Source organism: Colias eurytheme, chromosome 30 (assembly GCF_061535395.1).
Source record: "Colias eurytheme isolate Ceu_HAF_F1 chromosome 30, ilColEury1 Martin Lab GWU primary, whole genome shotgun sequence".
Classification (NCBI taxonomy): domain Eukaryota; kingdom Metazoa; phylum Arthropoda; class Insecta; order Lepidoptera; family Pieridae; genus Colias; species Colias eurytheme.
The window spans coordinates 5,694,069-5,720,782 of record NC_143009.1 but is presented as its reverse complement, the minus strand read 5'-3'; the positions used below and the strand labels follow the sequence as shown (position 1 = coordinate 5,720,782).

General features: G+C 35.2%; 1 protein-coding gene across 1 annotated transcript; it reads left to right on the top strand.

Moving 5' to 3' along the window:
• On the top strand, window positions 1-26,714 carry LOC149895859 (choline/ethanolamine kinase). The gene is made up of 10 exons (XM_090118570.1): window positions 1-125; window positions 10,655-10,776; window positions 20,418-20,577; window positions 21,008-21,160; window positions 21,839-22,024; window positions 22,681-22,810; window positions 23,442-23,710; window positions 24,015-24,095; window positions 24,364-24,549; window positions 24,937-26,714. Exons 1-10 carry the CDS (start codon window positions 117-119, stop codon window positions 25,045-25,047), a joined length of 1,407 nt encoding a protein of 468 aa, XP_089974696.1. The 5' UTR covers window positions 1-116; the 3' UTR covers window positions 25,048-26,714.

The following is a 26,714-nucleotide window of genomic DNA, read 5'->3' as shown; positions in this document are numbered from 1 at the left end:
TTTTAGCTTGCGGAGTAAGGACGTGATTAATGTAAAGTAACCACGGTGTATTTTTGTAATTGAATTAAAAAAACTGATTTATACGACTATTTTAAAAGAAGACAATAAAAAGAACAATGGCGAAGGTAAACAGTTTAGTTCCGGTAATATTTCATATTTTATTTTACATTGTTTTCAAAAAGAAACATTTTTGCATCGAACATCATACCACCCTGTGACGTATGTATTTGAGATACGAAACTTTAATCATGAAGATCTTTAATTTATGAAAATTTTTTCAATGGAGTCCAGTAAGTACATGTTAAATAATAATATAGGCTGTAATGTTTTATCATTAATAGAAATTACTTCTACAAGTTTCTAGCTAAGAATACTTCGTACTAACATTCTCATTTACTTTTTAGACTGATAACACTCACGGATGTTAATAATAATTGTTATTGGATATTTTATTTATTACATAATAAAATACATATTTAAATGTATCGATATCGTTTGGTTCGAGATGGAAACTTAAAATAAAATAAAATATTTTTGCAGTAAATCACGACTAACGGTTAAAGTAGACTATGAATCAAATAATCTTATTAGTATTAGCATTAACATTATTACAGCAATTAATATTTAAGGTTGATTTCGGGAATTTATTTGGTATATTTAGGGCAACATATCGATTGTCAATGTCAAAAAATCAATAGCAACTGGGGGTTACGAAAGTGATGAGCGGACGTATAAAATAAGTTAAATGTCAAAATTCAAAATAGTAAATAAATGCAGTGTTATAAGTGTGGTGCACTTTGTGGTTTATAAACGAAATATCAATGTTTTCTTCAATCAAAAACGTGTTAGTTCGTGTGCGATCTCGTTACCGGCGTTGTGTAGAGATGAATCGCAGCAGTTATTGGGTATGTTTCCTTTACCTAATTAGTTTAACACGGTTTATCGTTTACTATTTTCTGTTCGCACTTTTTGATATCAAATTCATACGCACGCTCTTAGCAACGAATCATATCATCAGTGTTTTAATTCAAATAGGTACAACAAGTTGTACATGGATAATTTTTGCAGAATAGTTTTTCATTTATACTTATAAAATGACAATGATACACTTATCGTGGTTGTAAAAGGTTAGATTACAGTATGAATGACGTCACAACGAGTTAATATAAATTGCATTAGTATAAATATATTCCTCTCTAATGCAAACGAGATAGTTGAATCCATCCTTGCGCTAATATTGTGTTTTCTAAATAAAACTGACTGATTCTGATTACTCTGACTTGTTTATTTCATGGCTAATCAGTCAGTAATCAGTGATTGCATTGACACTGTATTTACTTGCATAATATTTGAATAAATTATTTACAAAGCCCAAGTAGCTGCCAAAAAGCTTGGCATATTAGCAAAAGTGAGACATTTCTTCACACCGGCACAGCTCCTTCAACTCTACCAAGCACAAATTCGGTCGTGTGTGGAGTATTGTAGTCATCTTTGGGCGGGTTCCGCCAAAACTCACCTTGGTGCTTTGGAATCAATGGAGAGACGTGCTTGCAGAATCATTGGCGATCCCTCGTTAATTCATCGTAGCCTCCAAAGTCTTGACCACCGCCGGCAAGTAGCATGCCTATCGGTTTTCTACAGAATTCATTTTGGTGAATGTGGAAATGAACTCCACCACCTGGTTCCATCTTCTCCATTTCTTCACCGCACATCTAGACGAGGAATGGGATTCCATCCCTTCACAGTCGACATTCCTCATGTACGTACACAGCGTTATGCAAATTCTTTTTTCATCCGTACTGCGAAGGAATGGAACTCTCTTCCACCGTCGGTGTTTCCGGTGGACTACAATATCCAGCTCTTCAAGTCTAGAGTGAATAGGCTTCTTCTAGGTAGGCGTGCTCCTAAATAGATCGCATCACTGCTTCACATCAGGCAGGATAGCGGTCAAACGTCTACCTATTTATTATAAAAAAAAAAAAAAAAAAAAAAAAAAAAAAAAAAAAATTTACTAAAACCATTTCATCTGGATTTTTCTGATGCAATTATTTAAGAGCAAATTTTTCATTCTAGACTGGCATTATTTTATAATATGTTTATGCAATTCTTGAGTAATAATTATAGATCAATTTCCCAAACTCTGTGCAAGTAGGCATTATATTGATAAAACTATTGTAAATAATATTAGTGTGATATTAGTCTGTAAAAACAGAAGCTGCTTTTCCAATCGGTGATATTTATATTACAGACTGCTAGTTGAAATTATGTGATAACTAGCGGTCCGCCCCGGCTTCGCCCGTGGTACATAATATTTACGTTTTCTCTACATAAGAACCACCCTCGTGCTTCAAGGAATATAATAAAAAAAGAATTATCGAAATCGGTTCAGCCGTTCTCGAGTTATGCGCTTACCAACACATTTTGCGATTCATTTTTATTTATAAGATTGAAAAGCTTTTCTGAGGGAAGTCTAGCTGAATTAATATATATTTGTATTTGAGATCAATAAGTAACTGTATGTAATGTTAGTCCTTAATGTCAGGTTTTGTCAAAGCAGGCGAAGCTGCGGGCCGTAAGCTAATATAATAATAAAGCTGAACCACAGGTCTGATTTGTAAAGTAATTTCACTGTTAGATAGTCCATCTATCGAGGAGGCTACATATCAATATAAGCTAATACCCAAGAATCGGTTCCGGGATACTTTGATTCAACGCTCACGCGTTAACCACTGTACTAAAGAGGCGACCAATAAAAATAACAATAAAAATGAAAAGCTTTTAATTGTCACATTTAGATTACTGTGCATTGTGATATTAATTAATAAAATGCTCAGGAAAATTCCCGGTGAATGAACATGGCGTCATAGGAATTAATTGTCACAAATGAATGTGGCAACTAAATCAGAGTTGAGTGCAGTAAATTGGCTAATTGATGTTGTCTCACGTCTGATTGATATTGCACTGTTGTTGTTCATTATCTTATGGAATTGTCTGGAATCAGCGGTCATTTGTAACTTAGATGATTCAGATTATAATTATTTATGGGAACTATGTTTTCTATCACCAAAATTTATATTTGTCATCAAGTTGTATCACCTAATAAATAGATCTATCACCACGAAATATTTTCGTTCTCAGATAAACAGAAATTGTTCCCAGGTATGAATTATCAAATTAATGTTAATATATGTGTAAAATAAGAGATCGATAACCAATAGAATTATATTGCATTACATGAATATAAACTTCGTTCTTATAAAAATAATAATAGTTTAAAAAAACTAAAAAACACGCTTTTTATAGAAAACCGAACTAAAAAATAGAAAATTTTATCAAATTAGTGTATTGTCATCGGTCCTCAATAAATCTACAAAGTTTGAACGAAATCTGACCGTTTTAAGTGGGTCAAAATCGCGCCCATAGAAGTCGGTTACAAACATACAAACATACAGGTGAAGCTAATATAAAGCGTGTAATAACAGTTTTGTTACTTAAATAATAGCTCTGTGCTCAGAATGGTAGATCTGTCACCAAATAAATCGATTATCGATCCCTGACTGCGACTCCTTTTTAATTGATATTTTGTCACCAATACAGTAGTAACATTTTATTTCGTTCAGATATTAAATTAATAGTATTTGTTACTAATTTAATACATCAATTTATAATTTTAATGGAGAAATGATCTAAGGGACGTAGACAAATTGGCGCGACAAGCTGATTATTCAGTGGTTATTATTTTTAAGAATAAATATTGATTATTTTAACTTTAATTAAGTAAGTGTTTTATCTAATAATCTGCTAAAAATTTTATTTAAATATAATTTATACTACCAGTGGAAATTTAGAACCTTGGGAGTCTAGTTAAGTAGCAGAATATTTTGGTTGAAACGATGATGACAACCCTAATTTTTTATTTGAACTTAATGCAATTTTCTAGTAACATAATAATATGATTTATTGCTGATCTCTTTAAATTAGTTTACTTAAATACTTATTAGGACACACCTATTATAATACATTGACCATTGACTTGACCGCATCCTTGGTACAGTGGTTGACGCGTGAGCGTAGAACCGAGGGGTCCTGGGTTCGATTCCCGGTGGAGACGAAGAAAAAAAAATGTCTCAGTCTGGCAGGACACAGAAGGATGATCACCTACTTGTCCCTAAAGAAAATCGATCAGTGAAACAGATGTATGAATAATGCATCTGCCCCTTACCCCACTAGGGGACACGGGACTTCACTTTTTTTTATTTTTTATTATAATACATACAAAAACATTTATTTGGTACTAGACCTTATATCTCAGGATTTTAGGTGATTTATTGTGGAACTGATTTTGCATTGTTTGGTGACTACATTTTGGTGACAGATCTACTATTTTGAGGACAAACCCTTTTTATTTAAGAAACACAAAACTAATTAAATTGGTGATAGCTTAAATGATACCCATTATTTATCATTATGTACTGAATTTTCATAATTGAATTAAATTCAACCGTTACGGAATAAAAAATGTTCTTAAGTAATAATATTTACTTAAATAAGAATAAAAAAGTTAGAAAATCCTTTACCAGTAAGATTGTGTAAAGCATATTAACATTTCTTAGATATTTTATTTTCTCACTGTATTTCAGAATTTACAACAGAAATATAGATTACTAGCGACCCGCCCCGGCTTCGCACGGGTGCAATGCTGATACTAAATACACTACCTACAGAAAAACTGTGAACGTTGTATAAAAAAAACATAGCGGCCCGCTGCCGGCCAGCCGCGCCGGTACCGCCGCAAACGCTACGTCGCGCAATTTTTAAATCTGTAATATCTTCGAAAATATTCACTTAAAATTTAAATCATACGGTGAGGGCCATATAGATCTATATTAAATTAACAATGTATTCAAGGTATTTTATTGGTTAAGGATTAATGCTGTATTGGTTAAAATCGCATCGAAAATTAGCCATTATTTGTCGTAAAAAGTAAATGACAAAAAAAAGTTATTGTGGGTTATCCATAAGAGATAGACATATATACCATCGCGGACTTTTCTGTAGACCTTTTCAATGTGTATAATACTTAGTACATTATTTTGATAAAACTCGTAGGGTTCAGCCTGCGTTTGCAATGTAAGCGGAAAAAATGTAATTTTTTACGACATCACATTAGAAACCTCAAAAATAACAGTACTTCTCCACTATTTAATGGATGTTATTATACATATAAATTATAAACCTTCCTCTTGAATCACTCTATCTATTAAAAAAAACCGCATCAAAATCCGTTGCGTAGTTTCAAAGATTTAAGCGTACAAAGGGACATAGGGACAGGGAAAGCGACTTTTTTTTATACTATGTAGTGATAAGACAATTTTTAATCACAAACATACTATGATTAAATACATATATGTATATACATATACATAAATAATATTAATAATAATTAAATACGATTACTCAAACCAGAATATACTAAAGCCAAATTCAGTATCTTTTTTCTCGTAAAACCGTTTCTGCAATTTTTCTAGTCTGTTCATCTGTCAAACCATAGGTACTTAGTGAATGATACTTAGTGAATGATATAACCTGAAACTCTTATGAGACCTGTTTTTCTGGAAGACCAAACTTGCTGATGATGATTAAAATAACAAAGGTAGATTTCTAGAGAATTTATTGCAAAGTTGTATGGGCTCTAGTTCTTTTTTGCATTTAGTTTAACATCATCCCCAGGCATCTTCTACCTTTTGGTAATGTCTTCTTACTCGTAACATATTACCTTGTAGGAGTAATTATTGTCGTCGCTCGCAACTAAAGAACAATGCCGCTCTTATCAAGGAGTGATAAAACAATAATAAGATGTAAGCCCTGAAATACATCAATTGCACATAAGTAATGAGTCCTTATCGTGAGGATTACGAGCCCGGCACGTGCCGCAAGCAGATAAATGCCTAGCAATAGCGTATCTAAGATTTAGGCTCGTTGGAAAATGCCACAGAAACACTGATACTATGTTATAGGCCTTCGATAATGTATTGTGTTGTAAAATATAAAATAATAATATATTGAGGACGATGAATCATGTTCCAACAAACAATCATGTTCTAATAATGCCATAAAATTAGGAAAATAATGAAAAATTAGAATATTTTTAGCTCATCCGGCAAAGCATGTTCTGCCATCACACATCACCCTAGCATAGAATACCTTATATGTAGTACTAGTTCTTTGAACATATTTTACATCTGATTGTTTTTTTGTATAATAATAGCAATACATATTATATTTGATTTGATTTATTCACTGCTTGTTTACAAACACTGTGACACGAGAATTATATATGAAGAATGTATAGTTATGTACATATACATTGATAATTTTCGCTTCATGTTCACAATATTATTAATGTGGCATGGCACTTTGGAATGTAATTTGTTTAAAAATTGGTTCTAATGGTAGGTTCGTTTTAATGATAATCGACCATTGCAGTTCCATTTGATGTAATAAGCGATGTTTATGGCTTTTCAAAATGTGCTTTATTCATTACATATTGCCTTTATATATTGCCTTTTCAGACATTAGATATTTCCATGACAAGTTGTAGCCACCCTGTAGGCTGTAGTTTGAAGTTATTAGGGCATATAACCCTCCCCTAATTTGCCGCAGTTGGCTAAATTATAATCTTCATTAGCTAGGTATTGTGTTCACCCAGAGACTTTAAAAGTTATACTCTATTAATATATATATATGTGTGCATGTGTACAACCTTAGCGTTAACTCTAGTACAAGCTACCAAGGTTATTCTGTTGAAGTAATCCATTAGTGAAACCTAGGTTATTTGAGTTTAAAAGAGCTACGCGAGTATCGAATATTTCGTGCAGCTACGGCATACGTCATAAAATCAATGTTAATTACTGTAAGAAATTTGTTTCAAATGGTAATTCAGAACCCGTTGTTTTTAACAGCTACCTTCAAATTATGAAATACTAATTTTCCGCCGGCGTCTATAAAACCTAAAACCTTCCTCGAGAACTACTCTATCGATTAAAAAAAAACCGCATCAAAATCCGTTGCGTAGTTTTAAAGATCTAAGCATACAGACACACACATTAGGCGGAAAGCGACCAGTTTTTATACTACTTACTGATGCAGTAGAGAACCAGTGTAAAATCGAAAAAAATAATAAAAACAGACTTATCGAGACATACCTACACACATTTGCATTTGTAGCATGGATGAATACAAAATAATAAGGTCTATAGATATTCCTGTATGTTAATGTCAAATGACGTGTCTTGTATGCACATAATATAAAGCAACAAGAGAACGTCCGCGTCGTCATCAACGGAAAGAGATAACGCAGGAGAGTCACCACTTATCACATACCAGATAGCGCTATCGGTCGAGTGCAAGCAGTTGTAAACACTCTTTACTGTGCTAAAGGTCTGTAGTATCATATCACTTGGTAGGAGTTGCGGCTGTTCAAAAGAATATAACTAGGCAAATAGAGGGGGGTTACCATGATATCTTTAAGCAGTATTGTTTCCACAGCAGGAAAGTGATGCCGCTAGATGATGGCGATGGCGCTCTGTCATTTTGACACACTGGTAATAATCATGCTATAAGACGTCACGTTAACTCCCATGGATCTTTATTTAGGGTTTCATCAGGTGTAGGTATCTCAAAAAAATTGACCAGTCGGTGGTAGGCGCGAGTGGATGCGTGCAACGTAAAATATCTCGTATACTACAGTAATAATAACTACTTTAATGAGCAAGATGACTGTAATGCCAACTTTAGGCCGGCTAATGCTCCCCACGGCCTACTACTCCATATTGGGTAAAATTTTGAAACGAAATTAACTATTTCTATTTCTAATAAGTTTGTGAAGTACTTACTATACGCAAATGTTGTTTACCTGAAATTAAAAGAAACATTGAACTCGTAACATCTCAATTATAATTTACAACCATTATCTGCTTATTGCACCGATTGCACCAAAGCAGGGTTCATTACCTTATATGTAATTTTATGAATCGAGTAAAGTATAGGTATGCTTATAGATTTAGCGCAATTGTTGGGCTAGAATCCAGCTGATTGTTCATACACCCACACAGAAATGATAATACAGTTTGTTATTGAGAATCTGTCATAATAAACAAACAACAAAGTCTTCAGTTTTCTATCACATAAATGGGACTGTTGTTTAAGAAGAGAATATAATATTATGTAGATAAGTACATCCAATGGGAACAGTAATCTTTTCTACAAAAAAGGTCACCGACACAGACACAAAAAGGATCACGTCAATCCTCTGAAAACCCACGGAGTTATCAAATAAAAATAACCAAAGCAGAAAATACAGGCGTATTAGCAAAGCAAAGGGCTTTAGAGCTCTTCAGTCAAAACTGTTCGATAAAATATCTATTTATGGAATCTGCCCAATATAACTCGGCCTCATAGATTTCCCGAATATTTAATTAAATATCAATTTGAGACCAGATATGGTATCGTTTTAATGTGCCAATTAAGAGGAGTTATTACAGATATGAAACACTGTAATAAGTTTTATCTTAATTGTTTGGTATTCTTTAAACAAATCATTTAATGTAGCCATGGATAGCATGTGAAATCTAATCTACGTTTTACTATTGTCCAAAGAAAGACATGTTATTTGTTTCAGTACATAAAATAATGAAATGCCATGGAGGCAATGCATTACTTTCCCTATTAGTGTTTGTGTCACATCTATCAAACTTTACATACAAATGAAATAGTACAAGATCCCAGGGCCGCCAGACCTCACCTATTTTCTGACGGATGAAATGTGGACGATTGGGTAGTGTTAGTATGTGCTACCATCGTACGCCTACCCGCTAGCTTGGTCAATGGGCCATTTTCCACATATCAGGTGATGAAGGTTCATAAAAACAGTACTCTATAAAACAAGAATATTCAAATATGTGTTCGATCGTGGAATAAAAAATGCAAAAAAGACTACCTACTGTTGAAAAATGTATTATTTTTAAGAGGGTAAAACCTTATTAGATAGCCTGCATGTGTTCGGCACATTCTAGCACTTTGTAAGCATCCCTTGCTCTTTAAGTCTTTAGATGAGGTTTTCCTTGGTGATATGAGAGCAGAGTCGCACTAAGGAAAAAGTTAATTATACAACGTTAGCTCAACTCCAGATTAACATTTAATAGCCAAATGATTTGGTAAGATAAAAGATTAGTGATATCTAAGCATGGTTGGATCGGAGTAAACATCGTGAGTTGGTCCAAATTTGGCAAAGCCGCTAATTCGCGACAAAATAGCTATGTCATAACGCACCTGCCATTATATAATATTGTAAGCACACAATGTAGATTAGGTCATTAGGATAATACTATATAGTATCCAGTATTGTAAAGTAGAATCTTTGACTAATAATAGACTTTACTTTGGAATTCGATCGGTGTTGTAGTTAGTCATTGGGTTGCGTCGCAGTTTGATGTTACACACTTTGGAAATGTATTCTGTTAACGACGTTTTTATTACGTAGTAGATATTCAAATACATAATATTATGATATGAATGTATTTATATCAATTATCTAGATATCAGTGTTGATATTTGCTCAGTAAAAGACGAGAGCACCTTGTGAAATGTTTGGAATATTTCTCATACAATAGTTGAACATATGAATCAAAGCGAAATACAAACACTATCTGCTATCAGATACATACATTAGATCTAAAAGATAAGCAGGCCTGTTTAACTTGTACTTCAAATCCTATTAGTTTATCTTCTCCGTACTTCTGATACTGATAAATATTCGTACTGAATACTAGTCTATATAGGAACTTTAATTAGTGGGTTGTATAGACTATAGACAGTCAAACGCTGGGTCATGGTCGGGTCTACCGGCTACCATATGTAGATCATATGTAGTCGATACAATTACGTCATAAGTTAAGCTCTAGATTATCAAATTTTAGCCTAATTATACGCCTAACTTAATTACGGTTTATATTCTTAGGTAACTTTTAAGTCTTCATTATAATATGAGGAAGTATATTCTAGCGGTTTCTGTGCCAATTTATATGGCAAGATAAAAATTAGGGCAAATTCGGAAGTTTGCGGTTGCGTAAGTTTATCTAGAACAAGTCATTTGAAAACATATCTTGAAACTTGAGCGAAGTTGACGAGAGGGTGCTTAATGCTTATGGCTCTACTGTTTGCATTAACTTTTTATTTTTATTTGAGTGATACGGAAAGGGTTTTACTATTGCGAAATAATAATTTTATTTTAGTATACCCTTTTCCCGTGCCGCATTTAAAAATCTTATTTGATCTAACATGTCACTCTCTAATTGTGTTTAAATCTGCGCATTCAACTTTCTAATTGCGTTTATTCTTCTATTTAGGTACTCGTATTTAGTCGACCTTAATCTACTAGCGCAGTTCAGAAGCATTTAATAATTATTTCACCATTCAATAAATATACTGTAGGTGACTATATGCATATGTTACGTTAAACTTAAGAATAACGATACCTATCCGCATCCATTGTTCAAGCTACTCCAAAGCGGTCGAACAACGTCATATGCAATAACTAAACTATAAATGACTTATGAAAGTACTGAATACTGAGAGACATGTATCTCCGTTACAGAAGCTCCAGATGTGCGGCACGGAGGAGGAGATGCGAGAAGTGGCGGGCCGTATCTGCAGGAACTACCTCCATGGAGCATGGAAGACCACAGACCCAAGAGATCTGGACTTCAAGAGGATCAGGTGAGATACCACAACAGTCGATCTTCGAAAACGGCACACTAACGCACACACGATTAGACGTCACAGTGAGATGGCAAGGTTCAATTATCGTTAGCGAAAAGAGGCAACTGAAGTAAATTGTGGCTAATTAGTCACATCTCCTGGAGCACTAGTATCTGATCTATACCTTTTTACCTATATCATCGTTTAACCGACTTATTTAGGATGTAGGAGGGTAGTTGATATACGATTCTGTCAATATAATTAACATTGTAAAGAGAAAATATAGTAAACAAATCTGTCGGTATTGTTTTGCCATTGTCAAGTATATTATGTTTATCTTAATTTCTCATGTGCTTTGTTTTTGTTTGATTCTAGTGTTTGTCAATAACTAGTTTTATTGATAAACAAAGGAATAACAGTATTTAGTTACCTATAGCAGACCGTTTTGGATGAACTGCAAATAAATGGTTATTTATATTGTAGAGTACCATTAGTAACTATTTACAAATCAGTGGTACCATGCCATAAATACTTTTTTAGGAAAGATAGAAAAAATAAGATGAATAATATATTAAACTGTTTAGCGCTTGGATACAGGGATGATGCATAAAATGTCGTGCGACCCTGTAGACCTCGCGACCTCAACATCACAACAAATTATATAAAGTTAGTTGAATTGTAACATCGATAATGTTTTCCTTGTTGGATCAGTTCAGATCGGATCGCGTGATTTCATAACATTGTTTTTATGCGTTCCAATGTCGTTTATATTATTTTGGTGAACTTCCAGGGACCATTGTCAATGCATAAAATATTTTTTTAGTCATGCTGTCTATTGCTCATTTAATTAATAATTTGGGTTTCAATGTTATACATTATATTGAAGTTTTATGTCCTCTAGATATATATTACACGGTATTACACCTTCTGTAAGTTATACAATACATATTTTGTGACAATTACCTACTGGTCCATGTCGAGATAAGTAAAAAGTGTGCAAAGGACTCGAGACTTGTAGACCCAAAAAACACGTAAACTATATAAATACGAAACTCGGCAAAACCACAAGTTTTTGTGAAATGAACAATAGCAAGTGTTTTCGTCAACAAATCGATTGGTTTTTGTGAAATGCGATTATCTTTTACGGTGATCGGTTTCATTAGGTCGTGACGTTACGGATAGATTATGTAATGAGTGAATTTCATGAATAGAACTTTAATTAATGTTATTGTTCCCCTTTTTTTGTTTGTAAATTAGATCGGATTCTATTACTACGCTGTTCCGAAATACGTGATTCTATTTTATTAAGGGCTGATTTTTCAATCGTTGGTTAAAACTTATAAATTCATCGAATAACATATTAAACTACCATTTCAAAAATGTATTCTAATTGTCCGTATTTGACAGTATACAGGTGCTATTTTAAAATGTTCGTGTAATACTTTATTGGACGGATAAATTTTAACCAATGATTGAAAAATCAGCCCTATAGTTATATTTAAATTGCAAGCATAGCATTAATGCTTTGATTAGTTGCCTAGATATGGTTTTCTGCGACCTTTTTATAAATACAATATGTATTTATTATGTAGATATGTAGATAGAAATTCATTAAATACAAAAAAGAGCATACATTTGTATGGTTTTTGTATAGAATGGATGGTGGGCATTTGTCACATGTTAAGTTATAAGTAAAAACTTACGAAAATGCGACGGCATTTCTATTAATTGCAGAGCTGTATCTTGTGAAACATAATATGTATTAATTAATATAGGCTTGTTATTTTTTGCAGAGTATATTATATTGTATTATGTACCTCTAATAAAAACAGATTTGTATTGTTGATTTTAGTGGTACTTGAATTATTAAATATTTTGTACCATAATCCGCCACACGTACCCATTTGTCTAGAAACTCGAAGTAAATAAACTATGGCTATCAGTTGCGCCGCATGCCACTCCGGCCGGCCGTCAAGGACACAGGGTGTTTACGTTTTTTATGGCCACAGTAAGCGGAATGTAAAAACATCTCTATTGTTGCATTTTTATACTGCTTTTTGCTCTTTTCCTTACTGGATACATTCTCTCGAGATAGGAGAATGGGTGCTTTAAGTGCCTTTTTAACCGACTTAAAAAAGGAGGTTCTTAATTTGACTGTATTTTTTTTGAGTTTGTCACCTCAGTTGTTTTGTATGGGTGAACCGAATTTGATGATTTTTTTTTCATTTGAAAGCTATTGCCTCCCGGTTGGTGCCATTTAACTTTTACAAGTTCTGACCTATAGAATGCGGGTTTTATTTAGACTTACCAGAAAACAATTTTGAACACAACTTTAAACCAGGGATCTGTCACTTTAATAGTTAAATACGATATAAATGTGAATACGAAAAAACCAGATTAAATAGACCCCGCGCTTAAAGTTAAACCCTGTCTAAAGTTTTTTGCTAAAATTCTCTTTTCTTGCAAAAATAATGTTTCTTTTGTGCTTTAATATCTTCGCTAATTATCGCGTATTTGTCATTCAAAAAGAACTTTTGTAAACTTTAAGAACGATCATTATATTACTCGTGTATTTTTTTAATACATAACTTATGTACCTATGCATTTGAATATGTATGTTATGAACTTATGAGAAAAGAAGAATTATAGTTTAAAAGATTCACGCTTCCTGCTTTGTGATATGTGTTTTTAGAATTTTTTAATAAATTTTAGCTGAATGTATAATGTAAAATTGGCTACAAAGAATGTATGACTTATTTGAATAGGCTCTACATATTTATATTTATTGCTTGATATTTGTTTTAAGTTTTATTCTGCACTAAATAAGATTATTGTGGAATACGTGTAATCATCTTGGTTTAGCGCATATATACAACTTTTAGTTGAACAACTATTTTGTTGGGTCTCGTAAGTATATAGCAATATATGAACGCGTGCATACTATCAACTCGATAGTTGATCGATAAAAAAGTCAAAGAGCTGTATCGATTCGCTTTTGATTAAAATATTTGGACAATAATCGATCACGCGCTCATTGTGTATTGCAATTTGCAACGTATTGAAGTGCGCATAAAATCGACTAAACAGTTGATCCGCGACCGTTCAGTCTTGCTTTAGCTTTGGATTCGAATTTTGCTATTCTTTTAAACCGTATGTAAAGCACAAGCCTACAGAAGACTGTTAGATTTGTTCGGGATATAAATATGTAGACTGAAATCGATTGTATACGCACCTTCATCGACTAAACAGTTCAGTCGATACGAAAATTCTATGTATGTGCATGCCCTGTGGAATTGGAATTTCTTTGCCTTCAGCCTTGCGAAAAATTAAATGTTAGTCAGATAAAATGTATATAGCTTTCGAATGGAAAGATAAATTTAAAAATAAAATATTTTTGAATCTCTGTTGACAAACAGGTTTTTGTGCGATGGGCGCAAAACATCGCTTAAATATAATTTAAATGACGCACATTATTATAATTACGATTCACGAGAACCGAAATAATGTTGTTTTTGTTTATAAACAAGTTTGATGTGCGTCGAATTTAATGGATACGCAGTTTCAGTTCATTTCCATTTCCGATGTTTTATGGTTTTAAGTCTGACCGACGCGCGTCGCGTCGTCTAGGTTGTTTATTTGTTATTTATATAAATTTATAAAGAATAGAAAAAATCGATCACGAGGCGGACTCGAATCCGCATCCTTTCGCGCCATTCCGGGGCGGATGCCTGACCAACTCAGCCACTCGTGACCCGCCAGAGCAATCGAATTTATTCTATTCTTTCAGTTTTATGTGTCTGAAGGGACACACCGCGCGCCATCTATTGAGATGATTAACAACCATTTCAACCAATATGAAGCACTTTTCAGTTTCACGACCTTTTTTGTTGAATTTATATTTTTGGTTTTATGGCATTCAAATGCTTTATAAATATAAATTTATAAAGAATAGAAATAGACATTTAGTATTTGTTATTTTTTTGTACATAATTCCACAGATTACTAAATAATACACATTTACAAAATAGGTTACATAATATATCAAAATATTTGCAAATTTAAAGATATTTTACATTTTCAAACTTCAAAAAAGGAGGTTTTCAATGCGACCGTTTTTTTCTTAGTTTTTTTTGTGTTTGTTACCCCAGAACTTTCGATTGGGTTCACCGATTTTGATTAGTTCTTTTTTTATATTTTTATTTGAAAACTTGCGCAGCGTCTCCCGATTGGTCCTATTAAAATTTGGTCTAATTTTTTCAAATTGCAGATTTTTTATAAATATGTATTCTCGTAAGCGGGGTTTTCTTTTCTTCTGCAATTATTCGATAAAGTCTGTAGGGGGAATTATTGATTTTTCCCTCGTTATTGTTAAATGTCCTGCGTATTTGCGAGGGTCGCTTTGAGGGTCTGTCTTCAATGTCTATCGCCGGTTGCGTTTACAGGAATGAAGAGGATTTTATTGTAACGAGATATAAAAACGTTGATAATATATTGACTTATCATTAAATTTATAAAGATGCTGGTAAAGAAGCTTTTATTTATTTCTATGACCAGAATGTACGAATATTCAACCGACTTTAAAAGAAAGAGGTACTCAACTCGACTGTATTATTTTTATTTTTTAACAGCTCTTTTTCATAAATTGCTATTATCATTTTCGTTGATAAAATAAGCCCACTAAATAGTTAGCTTAATGTAAACTAAACTACCCGCATTTACTTTTTAAATTGTAAGCATTCAGGGGCATTACCATGATGTCATAAAGCAGTAATACATATTTCCAGTTTGAGAAGGAGATGTCGCTGTCATTTTTCCACCCTGGAATGAATACTGCTTAAAGATTACATCATGGTTACCCCCTGGATTTTATCACTACCCCATTTCAGTATGTATGTCTATATTATATGGGATCTTGTTCGACTACCTCCAAAAGAATGTTGCTGCGTATTGACTCGATTATCAAAGGTCAAACAGTAAAGGTATTGGAGTACACTTATCGAGCGTAGTTTTCCGATGGCCTACATTCGTTTGATTGTGGCTGTTCAATGGAATCGCTTGTGATAAGAAACAAAACAAATACGTGAATGGCCGGAGCTTAGCGATTGATAAAGTTATGATTTGTTGGTTTTTCAGCACAAAAACAGCACAAATATGCTTTAAGGAAAATTCCTGTGGTTTATTCATGATCTATTCGATTTAGGCTCAAATAATTCAAATAACTCAAATAATAACCAAGTAGGTAATACATATATTATGTAATAGAATTAGGAAGTAAGTATTCTGTATTTCCTTTTTTAAGCGAACTTCATCGCCGATGCAATGATAATTACGGATTATCAATCAAATTTGTATTACAATTTTTCTGTTATTTTTAATATACATTTTTTGTGAGAATTAATTCTCCAAATATATTTAGGTACCAATACTTTGCCATTGTACTTAATATTTATTATTATATTATATTTTCTTGCCACCTATTGGGTTAATCCAGATTTTAGAGCATTATATATGCGCATTTTGAGGAAGAATATAAATTTATGTTTTCTATTTATGTTCTCATTTCGATAGTTTGCTTTAATTTGAGATTTATAAATTGTTTTTCTTCACACTCGACTTTATATACATTGTATTTATTTATTTACAAACTGATTGGCAACTCTAACCGCTGTCAATACATCACCAAGTTTTATGGTTATCTTTATTAACTCATAAAGGCATAACAATGTAAAGATTTCGTTTATTCTGTGTGAGCATAATGAATAATGTGGCTCGCTACAATCAACTATTGTATTTATTTACATTTCATTAAAATTGTCTTTTTGATTATAGTCAACTATATCTATCCATGGGTTAATTACTATCTGTCACTTATAAATTAAACTATCTTTCCGTCTCCCGTACTTTGCCAGTCATAAAAATCATACCATAAAATAGCGCTGTTTCCACGTGAAATAAAGAAAAACAAACATTCGCATTAATTACAATATTATAATTATGGATTAATATTTATATAACATAAGTATACCACGGCTGATTTATAATCCGATGATTGTGTTTAGTTTTTTATGCGTCATTTAATTAATTATAGACATAAGAACTCGATGCTAAGGAAACATTACTGAATGGATGCGAACTACGGGAAATAAATGCAATTATGTTACATAATACAAAACGCCACAAACTAATATAATACTTTGTTCATATTTTTCCTTTGCTTAGCGCTAAAAATAGATCATGAAACGTAATTAATTTTAATAGAATAATATAGATTTCCATTCAGAGCCACCGCATAGTAATGGCCTTATTTGCGACGCGATGACGTCACATCACCTTGCTGAGTTTTTTACTTTTCACACAATTGCTTAGTTTTTGTCTCTTCGTGTCCTTATGGAACACGCGAAGGTACTTTTTTAAGGATTACTTCATTTTTAGGGTTCCGTACCTCAAAAGGAAAAAACGGAACCCTTATAGGATCACTTTGTTGTCCGTCTGTCCGTCCGTCTGTCAAGACCCTTTTTCTCAGGAACGCGTGGAGGTATGAAGCTGAAATTTATATCAATTGCTCAGGTCTACTGTCCCTTGAAGCTGTGAAAAAATCAAACTTCTAAGCCAACGCAATCAAAAGATACAGCCGTTTATGCCGCAAATTTTCGACACTTGCAAGGGAATCAAAACCTACAGGGTGCTTCCCGTGAACTCAGAATCTTGAAATTTGGTACGAAGCAACGTCTTATAGCATAGATAAAGAAAAATTACGAAAACCATAAATTTTTAGTTACATCACATATAGTCCATTGAATAAAAAGTTCTAGAGTGCGTGAGTTAGTAACGTAAGATGTTTTTTCGGAAACATGTCAAGAGTCCCTAGGTAATAAACATACTAAAACCCCGGGACACTAGGAGGAGCCCCGGAGTGGGGGGAGGGGGGAAATGGGACCATTTTTTCATTTTTCGCTTAAATCTCAAAAACGGTACATGTTAGAGAAAAACTTTCAAGGAAAAGTTGAAAGGCCATAAAAGTATCTACAGGTTGTACCTAAATCATTTTTTCCTATATCCTACCGTTTCTGAGTTATACGCAGTAAAAAATGATTTTGGCTCAAACAATTTCCCCATACTACACATCAATCGATCAAAAAATATTTCTTTCTTCCAAAAAACTCAAATGTGCAACTAGTGACCGGTACTGATAGATTGCTCTTAATTAGGTCTATAATTGGTAAAATAAACACATTCCTCCATGGAAGCCTTTAGGAAGAATCGATTGTCAAAATATTATATTAGCGTAGTTTGAGTTACTGAACTTGATCTTTTTATTTTTTTCTTCCAAAAAACTCAAAAGTGCAACTTGTGACCGGTACAGATAGATTGCACATAATTAGGTCTATCATTGATAAAAATACCACATTCCACGACGGAGGCGTTTACGGGGAATTGAATTTTGATTAGGGTAGTTACTGAACTTGATCTTTTTATTTTTTTCTTCCAAAAACCTCAAAAGTGCAACTTGTGACCGGTACTGATAGATTACTCTTAATTAGGTCTATAATTGGTAAAATAAACACATTTCTCCATGGAAGCCTTTAGGAGGAATCGATTGTTAAAATATTATATTAGGGTAGTTTGAGTTACTGAACTTGATCTTTTTATTTTTTTCTTCCAAAAAACTCAAAAGTGCAACTTGTGACCGGTACTGATAGATTGCTCTTAATTAGGTCTATAATTGGTAAAATAAACACATTCCTCCATGGAAGCCTTTAGGAGGAATCGATTGTCAAAATATTATATTAGGGCAGTTTGAGTTACTGAACTTGATCTTTTTATTTTTTTCTTCCAAAAAACTCAAAAGTGCAACTTGTGACCGTTACAGATAGATTGCTCATAATTAGGTCTATCATTGATAAAAATACTAGATTCCACCACGGAGGCGTTTACGGGGAATTGCATTTTATTAGGGTAGTTACGATACTTGAACTTTTTATTTTTTTTCTTCCAAAAAACTCAAAAGTGCAACTTGTGACCGGTTTCGATAGATTGCTCATAATTAGGTCTATCATTGATAAAAAAACCAGATTCCACCATGGAGGCGTTTACGGGGAATTGAATTTTATTAGTGTAGTTAGTTAAAAAGTTCAAGTATCGTAACTACCCTAATAAAATTCAATACCTCCTAAACGCCTCCATGGTGGAATCTGGTTTTTTTATCAATGATAGACCTAATTATGAGCAATCTATCGGTATCGGTCACAAGTTGCACTTTTGAGTTTTTTCGAAGAAAAAAAATAAAAAGTTCAAGTATCGTAACTACCCTAATAAAATTCAATTCCCCGTAAACGCCTCCGTGGTGGAATCTAGTATTTTTATCAATAATAGACCTAATTATGAGCAATTTATCTGTACCGGTCACAAGTTGCACTTTTGAGTTTTTCGGAAGAAAAAAATAAAAAGATCAAGTTCAGTAGCTCAAACTACCCTAATATAATATTTTGACAATCGATTCCTCCTAAAGGCTTCCATGGAGGAATGTGTTTATTTTACCAATTATAGACCTAATAATGAGCAATCTATCAGTACCGGTCACAAGTTGCACATTTGAGTTTTTTGAAGAAAGAAATATTTTTTGATCGATTGATGTGTAGTATGGGGAAATCGTTTGAGCCAAAATCATTTTTTACTGCGTATAACTCAGAAACGGTAGGATATAGGAAAAAATGATTCAGGTACAACTTGTAGATAATTTAATGGCCTTTCAACTTTTCCTTGAAAGTTTTTCTCTAACATGTACCGTTTTTGAGATTTAAGCGAAAAATGAAAAAATGGACCCATTTCCCCCCTCCCCCCACTCCGGGGCTCCTCCTAGTGTCCCGGGGTTTTAGTATTTTTATTACCTAGGGACTCTTGACATGTTTCCGAAGAAACATCTTACGTTACTAACTCACGCACTCTAGACCCCCCTTGGAGGGACTCATTCAATGGACTAATAATATTATATTTTTTTAAATAATTTTAAACTTATTTGTACGGAACCCTCGGTGCGCGAGTCCGACTCGCACTTGGCCGGTTTTTTACTACTTTGTTGAGCATTTCTATACAAAATCGATCTTGCTTTTTGTGATTGTAAGTAGATACAATAGAATGTATGAGATTTACTCGTGATTGAACACATAAAAGCTGGAGGCATCAATCCGTAGCAGTCAAGTTCTTTTTTGTAGGTGGCAATTATTTTGCCACTCGCACGCATAGTTTGGGCTCACAATTTAAGGAAAATAGTTATCACTTAGAACTTTACTACTGTAAAATTGTCTGGAAAACGACTGAAATAAATCTTCAAATTTTAGATGTCCATATTATGATGAAACGGTTTTACTCTGGTTATAATTAAATGCAGAGCAGAATTTTTGTGGTAAATAGAAAGGTTCATTTCGTATGTTTGTTGTCCCAGTCAATGTAGGAAAATATTATTGCATTCGAATTTCGATGTGTCCTACACCCTATTTGTAATTTAAAAACTAAATATTTTACGTGTAACAATTAAGCAAAAATATCATACTTGTTTAGCTTCAAAATCACTATGTCATACACGGAATTTGCGAACTTTCACTCCTGAACTTTTCATTTTGTGCACATTCCTACTAACACACTATTTGGTCGTACTCCAGCGGTGGGCTCTCCAACTTCCTGTACTACGTGGCGCTGCCGTCGGACCCGGCCAAGCTGGGCGGCTTCCGGCGCGAGAGCTCGCCGGACGCCGAGCAGGACCACAAGCTCAAGAAGCAGATGCTCAGCGCGCACTCCTTCTCACTAGATGAGCCCAAGAAGGTATGCTATAAGAGGAAACTCTAATATGGGAACGAACAGAGACTAAGCTTCTAACTTAACTATTTTAATAGGGTTGGCAAAGGAGAATAAAATAGAATAAACTTTAATGAGTTTTATTATACTATACTAGCCGACCCGACTGACGCTGTCCTGTCTTCGCGCAAATTGTGGAACGCTTGAAATTTATATGGCCGCTATGTTTGCGCATTTTCTTAAGTTTTTGGCACAAATTTCTTGATATTCTCTTTCATAAGATCCTTCTCCTGACAATAACGAACACATCAAAATAAGAATTATCGAAATCCGTCCAGTCGTTCACACGTGATGTCGTGACCAAGTGAAATGGGGATTCACTTTTATAAGTAGAAGATTAGTTGAGCGAGCTTTTGAATTTCTAAATTTGTATAATTTGATGAATGTTTATGTGCAGGTTTTACTGCGCATCTACGGGCAGGTGCACGGCGAGCGAGCGATGGACGCCATCGTGACGGAGTCGGTGATCTTCACGCTGCTGTCGGAGCGGCGCCTCGGGCCCAAGCTGCACGGCGTGTTCTCCGGCGGACGCATCGAGCAGTACATACCGGTAACACTGCTACATCACACGTGACGGAGTCGGTGATCTTCACGCTGCTGTCGGAGCGGCGCCTCGGGCCCAAGCTGCACGGCGTGTTCTCCGGCGGACGCATCGAGCAGTACATACCGGTAACACTGCTACATCACACGTGACGGAGTCGGTGATCTTCACGCTGCTGTCGGAGCGGCGCCTCGGGCCCAAGCTGCACGGCGTGTTCTCCGGCGGACGCATCGAGCAGTACATACCGGTAACACTGCTACATCACACGTGACGGAGTCGGTGATCTTCACGCTGCTGTCGGAGCGGCGCCTCGGGCCCAAGCTGCACGGCGTGTTCTCCGGCGGACGCATCGAGCAGTACATACCGGTAACACTGCTACATCACACGTTCGCTTACAGATCCGGCTCGAAGGACCACTATCTACGAGCCTTAGAGCGTATACGCACTATGCGGGTAGCCGCATTGCGGGTAGCCGTCCGGCTGACCGCAAGCACAATTATGTACGTAATATTCATTTCTATGCGCACTGCGATGCGGCTACCGCAGACCGCACAGTGCGCATAGAAATGAATGTAGGTTTTACATAAATATAAATTGTAAGCAATTAATAACAGACTGTAATAAATAGAAATTTACAAAAAAAAACTTATTTATCTACATATAAAATGAGTCTGTATAAACCTCCAGGCGCGGCCGCTGCTCACAAAGGAGCTGTCGGAGCCGGCGATGTCGATGAAGATCGCGGAGAAGATGGCCGCCATACACTCGATGGACGTGCCGCTGTCCAAGGAGCCCAACTGGCTGTGGAAGACCATGGCCAAGTGGCTGCGCACCGTCAAGGAGGAGCGCCTGGCTGCCTTGCCCCACGACATGGTGAGTCACTCACGGGACTAACCTGACCAACATGGCTAACGGTGGAAAACATGTTGACTGATGTGTGTAATACATAGTGACTGTCGCGTGTGATATTGGATGACTAGCGTCTGTGAAATTGACTCATTTATATTTTGTGAAACTAGCTGACTGACGCGTGTGAAACAAGTTGATGGACACGGGTTTGAATGTCGTATGTAAAACTTGGTGACTGATGCATGTGAAACTGGGTGACAGACGCGTGTAAAACTAAACGACTGACGTTTATAAGTAACTAAGCGACTCTTGTGAAAGCTGGCTACTAACGCATGAAGAATTAACTGTCTGACGTGTGTGATTCCAGTTGACTGACGCGTGTGAAATTAACAGATTCTTGCGTGTTAAACTAAATACTTGGCGGGTGTGAAATCGAATTAAGTTAAGGGCTATGTTTAGAACTCGACGTAGAGCTTTATATAAGCTGTAAGTGTTGTTTCCACCCTCTGGTGGTCTGGGTGTTATTATCTATATATATGTATTTATTAAAATAATATTATATTTATCGTCGCCTAATACCCACAACACAAGCCTTAATTGAGCTTACTGTGGGACTAGGTCGATTTGTGTAATAATGTCCTATAATATTTATTTATTATTTATTTATTTATTATTTGCAGCGTGACGAAGAGCGTCAGGTGGCGGAACGCTTGCGCGCGGTGCAGTGGGAGGCGGAGATCGAGTGGCTCAAGCGGCTCACCGCTGCACTCGCCTCGCCCGTCGTCTTCTGCCACAACGACATGCAGGAGGGTACGCACAGACACACACGCATGTACACATGCACGCTAATAGATACACATGCGGACACAACACACACATACGGATATAACACTCGCACGCACAGACATACACACACACATGTACACATGCACGCAAATAGATACACATGCGGACACAACACACACATACGGATATAACACTCGCACTCACAGACATACACACACACATGTACACATACACGTAAATAACATGCGGATACATAACACACACGCACACAGATTCACATGCGGACACACACGCACAAATGTAGATACCCATTGAAAAGGCAAATATGCGCCACACGCACGTACGCACAGATAAACATGCGAATACATGACACATAGACACGCATACGCGCACAAGCGCTAATAAAAACATAAACAAACACACCACGCATTTGCATATAACGCACAAACGCGCGACAGATTGTAAATATTTCTAAAATTCAATTTGCAATTGCGTCGTTGTCATTGCGCGCTATTAGCTGTATTTCTGCTATTAGGTTTTTACAATTTCCGCATTTGAATAGTCTCTATTACATTCGCATATAAAAAGCAATTTTTACTTACAAATTTTCAATAAATCATATTTCATTACCTAATTATGTTATATTCAATTCCAGGAAACATCCTCATCTTTGAAGACGAAGTAGAAACGGGCGGCGAGGGGTCCGGTGTGGAGAGCTCCGGGGTGGAGGGGGTCGGGGGGGTCGGCGCGGGGGTCGGGGAGGAGGGGGAGGACGGGGAGGGGGTGGGGGGGGAGTACGCGTACAAGGAGGCGGACTCGGCCTCGGTGTCCTCCGCTGAGCTGGGCGAGCCGAGACTAGTGCTCATCGACTTTGAGTACTGCGCGTACAATTATAGGGCCTTCGATATTGCTAATCACTTGCAGGTTAGTGGGAATGGTGAATTTGTTGATAAATATTTGTATTTTTAATTAATTGTGTTATTTAATAAGTTTTGTATTGAGTCTAGGTAATTTAGTCGGATAGTACATCAACTTAATCCATATTAATTGTTCTATTGTTATATATATTAATTTGTAAAAAAAATATTGTACGCGATTTAAAATGACAGTATATATGAAAAAATATTGTAACCTAACACCTAACTAGCCATATACGAGCAATATAAGATATTTGATTTTATTTTATTTAATATGTGTACATCATGTATAAACACTGAATGGCTTGCAGGAGTGGTGCTACGACTACACGAACCCGGAGCACCCGTTCTACTACGAGAACTACGAGAACGCGCCCACGCTCGAGCAGAAAGTGAGTTTTTCGTAATTTATTTGGTTAATGATATTGATATGTTTACGTAATTAGTTATAGTTATATTAGACTTAAAAAATAATATTGAAGTTACAAATATGTATTCTCATTCAGGTGAACTCGAAGTGAAATTAATTTTTATCTTTGTTACTAAATTGGTAGGTTCTATCACAAAATTACTTTGGAGTGACCATAGAATCTCTTTATTACGGCTCTTTGCATTGTGTTGATAAAGTAGTATATTGACGCGTTGCCATGGCGACCGCAGGAGATCTTCATCAAGGAGTACCTGAAGCACGTGAGCGGCGACGCGCAAGGCGCGGGCGCGGACAGCATCGACGAGATCAACCGGCTGTTAGACGAGATCGACGCGTTTGCGCTCGCCAGCCATCTGTTCTGGAGCCTGTGGTCCATCGTCAACGCCAGCAAGAGCCAGATACCCTTCGGTTATTGGGTGAGCCATACATATCAATAAATAATTTTAAAAAATAATATAATAAAAAAGATTTTGGGTATTTTGTCATAGATAAATAACTGGCGTGAAACAGTCATGTTGCGAAAATTTATGTTGCATTTTTTTGTGTTTTGAAGCGAATTTGCCTCTTATTCATATACATATTCAATATTATTATGTTGAATGTTGTAATTTCTTTCCCAAACAATTAGATATACCCTTTATTAACTCAGGCCCCGGAACCACACACAATAGAAAATCTATTGTGTCGTGGACCGATCGGGCCGTCCGGGGCTCAATGGGTTAAGTTATGTTTATGTTTATTTGACTTTGTTTTACCGAAAGAAGACCGTTTATTTATTAATCTCGTCATGTTAATTTTTCCAGGAATACGGTCTATCGCGCCTGGAAACGTACTTGCGTCTAAAACAGGAGCTGATCAAGAAGGACAAGTACGGTTTCCCGCAGAAGAGGAAAATCTGCGAAGTGGACATTTGAGCCGCGAGCGACTGAGCACTGCGGTGTGTACTGTACTGTATAGTGTAGTGTACTGTAGTGTACTGCAGCGTAGTGTATGTACTGTACTACGGTGTATAGGGTAATGTTCTGTATAGTGGGAGGTACTGCAGTGCGACGTACTCTAGTGTTACTTACTGTACTGTATGGTGTTCTGCGGTGTATAAGGTAAGCACCTTTGCATAGTGTGAGATACTGTACTGTATATTGTACTGTACTGTGCTATAATATAATGAACAGAGCAGTTCAATGTGCTGTAGTATGCTGCACTATATGCCACTGTAGTAGATTACATTGTTATGTAGTATTGTAATCTATAGTGTAATATACTATACTGTATATAGTGCACTGTACTGTGCTGTGTACATAGTATACTGTGTAAGTATTTTTGTCTCAACTATGTATAGAAATCTGTCTGTTCCTCGATGTACCTAAAATATTATTACAAAACCAAATATTATCTAAATATGATAAACATAATTTGTTGGTTTCAGTATTAATTGAACTATTGAAAATTATTTAATGTGATTTAAAATTATTTATATCATTTTGTGTTCTTTCGAATGTCAGTGAATTGGTGAACTGCTTTTGACGCATTTAAAAAATATTAAAAAAAATAGTTTATGTTATAGTCAAGCAATAATTTTGAGCTTTATGTTTTGGTCACGAGAGTCGGATATTGTCTGTACTCACACGATATACAGTGTGTTTCATTTGTCATTTTTTGACAAAAATTAGTTATCAGTGATTATTGAAAGTTTTTTATCACTCTTTTTTTTCCAATTACTGCCAAACAGTCAAAATACTACTGGTTGTATTTATTTGTAAATAAATTTCACGGACTATAAAAATATCTCGTTTTAAAATTTTAATACATAAATTCCTCACGCATCTGTATAAAAATAAAATACAAAAAAAATCACAAAAATAAAAACTTCCTTGTGCTGTTTGTTCAAATAGATTTGTAGGAAGTCAATCGCCTTACAGCTGTCTCTGTCTAACTCCATACGGTAGACAAGGACGGCACATCACAGCTTTTCGTAATTTTGTACATTCGTCTCGCTCTAGCGTTGCGAGTTAGACAGAGACGGCTATATCTCCAATAAGAGAGATATACTGTAAATAGTAAAATATGTAAGTTGTTATGTTATATAACACCTTGTACATAATATGTATTTATAATTATTCGACAGTATATGTTTGCAATGTCACTTCGAAATCAATGGACATTTTTAAAAGCTTTGGAAAAAAGTAGGTTCTCTAGTAGACTTTATATTTTTTGGTGTGTTATTTCTGACTCAGGGAGCTGATTTCGATAATTTTTTTTTATTTAAAAAAAATGTTGTAAGTGACCAATATGGAAGAGTCTGGGAAATAAATTAAGCTCGTATATGTAACGTTAAAATAATAAATGTAAAAATATCGCGATCGAGTTTTGTGTGAGAACTCGTTTTAAAATCTCACTGCTTCAGTATTCGCACAAACATTCCTTGTGATTGTCTATTTGTCTCGCTCTCGCTTATGTATAAGCGCCTTGGATAGAGCGGGAAGGCATGATTTCAGAACGACTGTTTTTAACCTTTATACGCGGGAGAGAAATGAGTGCCTTTGGGTGGAATTAATAATAGATGACGTAAAGTAGTTAGGTA